The sequence below is a fragment of the Parasteatoda tepidariorum genome, chromosome 2 (assembly GCF_982258835.1).
Source record: "Parasteatoda tepidariorum strain Cologne lab strain chromosome 2, Ptep-v5.0, whole genome shotgun sequence".
Lineage (NCBI taxonomy): Eukaryota > Metazoa > Arthropoda > Arachnida > Araneae > Theridiidae > Parasteatoda > Parasteatoda tepidariorum.
In genome coordinates, this window is record NC_141756.1 from 41006393 (window position 1) to 41015466 (window position 9074).

A 9074-nucleotide genomic window follows, 5' to 3' on the forward strand; every position below is an offset into this window, starting at 1 on the left:
TAAAAAGAAATTTTTAAAAAATACTAAGAACTATTAACTTTCAGATATTGAATGCCAATATAAAAATTAATTTATTTATTTATTAAAAAGTTAATAAATCTTAATTAAAGGGAATCACAGATTTTAAAATAGTAAAAAAAATTTATTTGACAAGCTTTTTTTTTTTAAAAAAAAAGGGGGGGAGAAGAAAATGTTCTTTTGAAATGATATTTCACCTGCATCTAAAAAAATAATAGTTCATTTAACCAACTTCATATGTTAAAAATGCGTAAAAAAAAATTTTTTTCTCTAAAAAGTAGTAAAAATTCGAGCAAAAAATGCTTGGAATTATTAACTTTTCAGATAATAAATGCCTTGATTAAAAATAAAAAAAAAACAAAGAAAGTAATATGAATTTGAAAGAATCAATCTTTTAAAACATGCAAATATTAAATTCAGATTCAAAGAGGGTAATAAAGTATTCAAAATATGTTTTCCACTCATTTTAAAACAGAGATAAGTTTCAAACAAAATTCAATAAAAAAAAAGATTTTTTCTTATAAAGGAATCAAACTTTTTTTTTTTTAAAAAGTAACTATTAGCATAAAATCAATGCTTTATAATTCTAATTAGTTTATTTCCATATGAGTATTCAAGTTCAAGTGCAAACACTTATAAAAGAGTTACATGGTTACTTCAGAAATGTTATTAGAGTAGATATATATTTATAAAACTAGAATGTCTGAGAGAAGGGATAAATAAAACTTTCGGAAGGAAAATATAGGCGCCAATCAACGAGGTCAAAACTCTGATATCTGAAAAGAATGGATTGCCTTTCTTCCTGTGTAGTAACTCACTTATCAAAACAGGAAAAGCATAACAATACATTCATTCTATTAGTTGCTTCCTATCCTTTAAAAATGACGTAGATTGCTAGACTATAGGAGAAAATTACACACACTGATATGAACAGAAAATAATTTAAATTTTTTAATTCTAAATTTGGTTTTAAGAATCTCTATAATAATTTTCACCATAATATAAATAGATGATTTTGATATCATTGATTATTCATAAATAAATATTAATTAATAGATTAGTTGCTTCCTATCCTTTTAAAATGATGTAGATTGCTAGACTATAAAAGAAAATTGCACATGCTGATATGAATAGAATGGAATTCAAATTTTTTAATTCTAAATTTGCTTTCATAAATCGCTGTAATAGTTATCACTATAATAAAATAGATGATTTTGATATCATTTTTTACTCATAAATCGTAACAAATAAATGACAATTCATCTATTAGATACTTCCTAACCTTATATAATGATTTAGATTGCTAGACAATGAGAGAAATTTGCACATGCTGATATGAATAGAATAGAATACAAATTTTTTAATTCTAAATTTGCTTTCATAAATCAATATAATAATTTTCACAATAATAGAATAGATGATTTTGATACTGACAAATCGTAACAAATAAATAATAAACATCTATTAGTTACTTCCTATCCTTATATAATGATGTAGATTGCTAGACTATAAAATTGCAGACGGATATGAAAAGAATAGAATTAAATTTTTATTAATTCTAAAATTGCTTTTATAAATTACTATTTTAAATTACTATTATTTAAATTAAATTACTATTATATTACTGCTTTTATAAATTACTATTTTAATTAATTATTTATTACATCATAAGCAAATTAATGTAGGAGACAAAAAGAAATGCGAATTAAATTTTCCAAAAATAACATTTATTACAATGAGTAAAAAAAATTCATGTACATAATCTGTAAAACTGGATAATCTGTACATAATCTGTTAACTGGAAACTGAATTTTTTTTAATGCAAAGATATGCAAATGTGGATTATCATTAAAAATAATTCATAATTTCAATTTTAAAAAAAATAATTTATAAGTAAGTGTGTTTAAAAATTTGTATGCTAAAGATTTTTCTTTCTATTTGTGTAAATGTGTGCGCAGAATATGTGAACTTTATTCTAATGAAGCATTTTAAAGAATTATATTTCAATAAAAATCATAATTAATAAAGTTTTACATTAATACAGGAATTTGAGTTTTCTGTGAAATTATAATATACTATTAACCATCAAGCTAACAGTTCGAACTAACTAGCATTAATAAGTTTAAAATATAGTAAAACCCACTTAATTGAACCAACAAACTTGAAATATTTTAAACTTCAATTTTATAAATATAGATTTTACTAATTATTTTGATTGCAGATCTACAAAAAAAGTTTCATTTTGTGTTTCCAAATGTTCACAAGTAACATCTGAAAGCAAGTGAAACTCAGATTGTCAAGATTTGACTCTACATTAGAACACCACTTAAACAAATGTGTAGGAGCAAAAAATAAGAAATAGCAAAAGTCATTATAAAGTAATGAAATAGACAATATTGATCAAGTATAGTCTTGTAACATGCTATCCCGGAGTTAATTTACTATAATTCAATAATTAAACTGTTGCTTTACAAAACTACATCAAAATATACCTACTACCATATTAACATAATTAATGAATTTCACATTCTGATTACAATTTACAAGGTATGCAAGTTACAAAACAGTTTTCATATTCGTGTAATTAATTAATTAATCGCTCATTAAGATTTGTTTTGGTGATATTAACAAAACACACTTACACAATTTATAAGCCATACATCAAAATTTTATGCATCGTAAATCACAAATAGATACAATATATAAATAAAAAAATTTTAATAAAATTTCCACAACATTAGATCAAAATTAAGAAGGGTATCGATAATCACGATTCCACTGCATTCAAAATATTCTTTTAAAATACAGATTGACAATGACAATAAACTACATACCTTCATATACTTTACCCGGTTCATAATACTCTGGAGAACCTTTAATATTAACTGACAAAACTATTTCACCACGAACTTCACCTGGTTGATCAAGGTCACGATGATACTGGCATAGAAAGAAGAAAGGAGATGCAACAGAAGCAACATTTTGTCCATTGCAAAGTATTGTAAGTCTTCCAAGAATTAAAAACAATAAAACTATGGAAGTAACGGTTTTTGTAGAAGCTGCCATTTTGTAATATAAACCATTCTTCATGATCTTTTAATAACCAGAGACTGAAATAATTTAAAAAATATGTATTAGATAAAAAAATATTTAATAATTATTTAGAAAACATGAACATGCTATGCAATAAAATATTGTCTTCTGCTGGTCAATATAACTAAAAAATAATGATAATCACGTTAATGTTTTAATCAAATTTATAAATGTGAATAGGAAGAATTGTCAGTTTTTGTTTCAAACTAACAGCCACAAAGTAATGTTTAAACAAAAATTATTCTAAGGATTGAAAAATTATTCTAAGAAAAGCAAATTAATGGAATCAAGTTGCTCATTGTTATATCAAAGCATATTAAAGTCCTTTGTAGCTTACAATGTAAGTATTTTAAAACACTAGAACTCTCTGTGTGGTTTAATGTAAGATTAACTGATCTAGGTTACAGAACAACATGAAAAACCTCAATATCTAGTTGTATTATGGTCCGAGATGTAAATCAATTAGTGGAAATTCAAAAGAAATAAATAAAATACATTAATGTTTTATGTAAATACAAAAATCAGTTAACAAATCGAAAAGATAAGCAAATTTTTTGTTAAATATAATATTGCATAATAAGCATTTTAAAATTCTGTATGAAGAAATTTGATTTGACGAATTAATATTTCAAAACAATCTAATCTACTCTGCCATTTTCATAATTTTTAGTTACTTGTTAACTTGTAATTAAATTTTCTCCAAACATACTCTTAACAAATTTTTTCCATTTTCTCAATAAAAGTCCATTTATTCTATTTTTAGTTTATACACTATCATCGATTGTTGTGAGAAAAAAAAATTTTTTTTTCAAGATAACACAACCTTAAGTAAATATATGAATAAAATAAAGAAAACATATTATAACAGCAATGAGTTATATATAAAATCTTTAAAGTAGTAAATATTTTACTGCATTTTAAATAAAACACGATAAGAAAGAAAAACATTTAATTCATTTAAAAAAGTAAAAGAAACATTTAAAAGAGTAATCATAATGAATCAAGTAAAAATCTGAAGAATTGAAACATGAACAAAAAAAAAAAAACTTGGTCTGAAATTTTACAGCAAAAAAAGTTAACCTACCTAAAATAAAAATTTTTAATGGCAATGGATACAATAATTACTTACAAACGAATGAGGTTTTCTGAAAAAACAAGTTAAGAAACAAATTTTCCAAAATTTAATAATGATTAACAGATTAACCCACTAGAAGTTTTGACAATTTTAACTATTACTGCTTCCAAATATTCACACTTTTTCTTAATACAAAAGAGGTTCAGGATAATTCTGCCTTCAACCAGAAAAGCATGTTATGAAGGATAATTTTTCTTCATCTAATTCAGGGGTCCTCTAATTCTATAATATAGGAATGAATTTTGGCCCATATGGATCAGATATTTTTTCTAACAGCACAACCTTTGTAAGTAGAAAATGGAGTGAGGTTTTTTACAAGCACAACCATTTGGAAATATAAAGAAACTATGACTTTCTAGGTTCATAACTGTCAGTAGGATAGATTTGAAGCTATAACAGCATATGTTTTAAATTAACAAACAAACTGAGCCTAAGAGATTGATTAGTCCTAGAGAAATTATAATACAATAAAAAAAATAGGATCAGTAATCGAAAAAAAAAATTTTCTCATACCTAGATATTTCAGTTACCTAGAATTTTACAAAATACTGCATACATAAAGTTAAAACAAAATAAGTTAAGACTTAAAATACCAAGCAATCACTTGAAATAAGAAAAGCTGAAATATGAATTATTAATATAATCACTGAGACTGAAATGATAGAATAATTATATTATGTTTGATAACTTTTATCTAAATTATAAATTATATTTAAGCTGATTTTAAGAGTTAAAATTAACCTCAAATACAAATTTTTAACACTAACATATTACATTAAGTACAGAATAGTGTACTAAGTTAAAACTACCATTAAAATTTCTGTAGTAAAAATATAAACCTGAAATTCAATTGATTAATAACTATGCGACAAAAAATATGTAATCATCTAATAATATTGGATAATAACTTCTTAACCAACTTACCCATAACACAAAGTTATAAGTTAAAGGGAGGAAGTTCAAATAATGCAATTCAATTGATTAATAACTATGTGACTAAAAATATGTAATCATCACATAATATTGGAAAATAACTTCTTAACCAACTTACCCATAACACAAAGTTATTAGAAAAGTGGGAGGAAGTTCAAATAATGTGATTAGAAAACCTTCCATCCAGTACCAAGAAGGGATTAGCCAATATGAAGAAGCTGATAAAAAACTCATTCTTTTACACTCACTTCCTGTGGTCATCATTTTCTGCAAAGGAAATAAAAGAAAAACATCAGGAAACAATTTTTTTTATTTCATTCAGCAAAAAGTATTTTATTTCTTTGCTATATGAAAAAAAAATTTCTTGAAAGCAATATTTAAAAAGAAACAATGTATCCAAATAAAGTAAAATAAATCAAAATTTATTCTTAATTTCATGGATAATTTAGAACATACAAATCTTTTCACAATAAACACTAAACAAGAATAATAACCAGAAACAGATATTCTATAAAACGAGGAAACTACTTGTTTAGAAGTGACATCTATTAAGAATGATATGCCAAATGAGAAATCTAATGCTATAAAATGCTTTTACTAAATTAATGATAGTTAATGCATAAATTGAAACAAAGAACTAAAATAATATTTATTAATAAAATCTTTATAATCTTTATCTTAATAAAATCTTTATAATTAAAATTTATAGAAAACTGAACAAAAATAGAATGTCTGTTTGGATGGATGTTTGCTTTAAATGGTTTTGTCTCATCACATCTTCTGGGTACATTTTCAAATTTTTACATTCTTAACTCCAATTTCATTTTGAGCAATAAAAGTGTGTTAGTTCCTTTATATGCATTTAAATCTACATCTACAATTTAAATCTACATACATATCCTAAATTTCTGAACAAGAATTCAAAAGAAACAATAGAAAAATGAAAATGTTTTCCCCATTCAAATCAGAGTACAATTTCACAGTGACAAGATATCTTAAATTAAATCTTCTAATCAAACAATCATGTATGAATTATAAATTACTGATAGATGGTTGAGAATTTAAATTATAATAAAAAATACCTCCTTAATGTTCAGGGTTGGCAGGTTTTTGACATGTGACAGTTTTTGACAGTTTAAACCATGGTTTAAACCGTCACGTCAAAAACCTCACTGTCAAAAATGTCGAAAATGTCAAAAACCTATATTCATATGTGAAATTTAATTAATACATAAAATTTATATATTTTTTATAAAGGATAGTGTTTCTAAATATGTTCTAGAAAAAATAAATTTAAAATTTTGAAGAAACGCTTATATTTTGAATAGTAACCAAAATCTTGTACTTTTGAAAGCTCACATCTTTTGTAATATTATGTATTCATTTTCATGTGTTATTGGAAATCTGCAGTGATATTATTAAGAAATTTATTTATAACCAAATTTAGTGTATAGTATAGATCAGGGCTTTCCAACTGGCGGCCCGCGGGCCGCATCTGGCCCGCCAGCACATATTGTGCGGCCCGCCAAACTCTTATTCAGGCTGATCACCCTCAGTTTTCCCATTAAAATATAAGCAAATTGTTTTATAATCCTTCTGTTCCATTGTTTTATAATTAATAATTCAACTATTAATTGTTATTGTATAAGAGGTAAGAGGTTATTGTTCAACTTTTTCAAACTGCGGCCCGCCAGGTGATCAGTGACCGGAATTCTGTCCCGTGGGCTCTTTGCAGTTGGACAGCTCTGGTATAGATTATACTAAAAATTAGACATTTTTAAAGATAAACATTAGCATTTTTGCACATTAGACATCTTTTAAAGAAAAATCTTTTTAGTATTCTTTTAAATCTTCTTAATAATCTTTTTAACATAAGACAATACAAATTTAAGTGCTTTCTGTTAAATACACAGAGTAGTTAGTGTCGATTTACAGTATATTCAGCCTATTCATTTACTATGCTGAAAATTTAGTTTATCCAAATACTTGTGAATTTCATTTTGCTGAATACATAGTTTTGTTGAATATCTAAATATTCAGCTGTTGAATAATTACTTCTTGCTTTCAAGATATGCATTATTTGTATTCTTAATACAAGTGGGGGAAAAAAATTAAGAGGTAAAAATTGTTTTAAAATGATAAGTGTAATAATTATAAATAAATATAATAAACAATATGAATTATATTTATCATTATTCACAAATATAACTACTTTTAAATTCAAATTAACATACTGGATAATAAAGATATTCGGTATAACATTAAAAAAAATTTTCATACACTTGTATCAAGTTTGTATTTATACAACATAACTTGTAAGTTCCTTATAAATATTAGTTATATGTTCCTTATATGTCAAAAATGCATAGTAATAAACTTTTAATTTTCTTAAGTATCAAAAAAAAAAAAAAATTTTTTTCAAAATATAAATATTTAAAAAAATTTTGTGCAAAATTTTTCTGCACATGCATTTGAATATAAATTTCTGAGATTTTAAATCTGTTATTTTACCTTAATTTTAATTAAAAAATATTTTAAAACCTGCTGATTACCTATAGTATAATTAAATTTCAATATAATGCATGGCAACTGTTGGTAGTTTTGAAGTTTATATATTTTTTTGGCAAATTTTAGTTTTTGACATTTTTGACGGTTTAAACCAGTATTATACCCTTGTCATGTCAAAAACCACTTTTTGACGTCAAAAACCCAACCTTGTTAATGTTAAATATTGTACACTGTTAGGGGTTTGGGGAAAAAGATACAATTGAGTATATAATCATACAATAAAGAACACACTTAATCCTATTAGTTCTTAGTCAAAAAAATTAAAGATGTTAGTTTTGAAAATTCCTTTTCCCCATGCCCCTCATGAAAATTCATCTCACTTCTTATTCCATTATTTTGTCCATAAAAACACACACACATATGTTTAAAAAGAATTGAAAATGAAAATTATAAAGATGTGAAATGTCCACCTTAAAAGTGATTTAAAAGGGATTTTAACTTGAAGTGTAAAAACTTTTTTGTAGAAATAAAATTATTCAGCTCCAGGAATTTAAAAATGTTCTATTACTTTCATTAATTATTTTTTCTAATAATTATGTCAACTTAAAATGTAGATATTTCTTAAAACTGTACAATGAACAAACGTGTATTCATCAAACATAAAAATAAATAAATTTCCTTTAAATAAATAAATATTTCAATATTCTCTCTTCGAGTAAGCATCTGTGGTGATTAAGATAACAGAAAAATATTTTTTTAGCTTTTGAATTTTAACAATCTCTTTTTTTTAGCAACAGGTATAGAAATAAATATCACACCATTGGATGAGAACGCAAGTTATCTATACAAATTATATGCTTGTTTTATATCCTCTACCAGTTTAAAATTCCCATCGCTTAAAGAAAAATGTTTAAATGCTTTTATTTTTAATAATTTTCAATATTAATACAGGTTGTGTTTCACTGAATATTATTAATACATAAGCCTAGCCGTATATGAAAATTGAAATTACCGCCAATTAAATTCAACACTCTTGACAAAATAAATACAGAATAAGTACGCGTCTACTTTAATAAAAAATATTCAAAAACAATGCTTTGCATTTTTATTATTTTTAATCTATAAGATTATTTAAATATAATTATAATGTGTAGTTCAAAAGACTAGAGCAGAAAATCGAAACTTAGCTTTGAAGCAGAAGCAACTTTTTTGCTTCCAACACTTTTTTTTTACCAGCAACATTAATAAATTAAAATAACTCCAAATTTCAATATTCAGTTTATTTTGAAACAATTTATATCAGCTGTTATCTAAAAAAAATTTTTTAAAACTTGAGTTCAAAATATTTTCTTCAATTTAAAAAAAAAACATTTTATTATTTTTTGGG

General features: G+C 24.4%; 1 protein-coding gene across 1 annotated transcript in view; it reads right to left on the reverse strand.

The window, feature by feature from the left end:
• The window catches only part of LOC107453741 (reelin), an 87691-nt gene extending 78791 nt beyond the window's left edge, over positions 1–8900 (reverse strand). Inside the window, exons 1-3 of the mRNA XM_087157239.1 lie at positions 8700–8900; positions 5298–5446; positions 2853–3128 (exon numbers count right to left, since the gene is read on the reverse strand). Coding sequence (XP_087013365.1) covers positions 2853–3108 — 256 coding nt within the window. The 5' untranslated portion in view covers positions 3109–3128; positions 5298–5446; positions 8700–8900. The remainder of the gene's footprint in view (positions 1–2852; positions 3129–5297; positions 5447–8699) is intronic.
• Between the last annotated feature and the right edge of the window lie 174 nt (positions 8901–9074).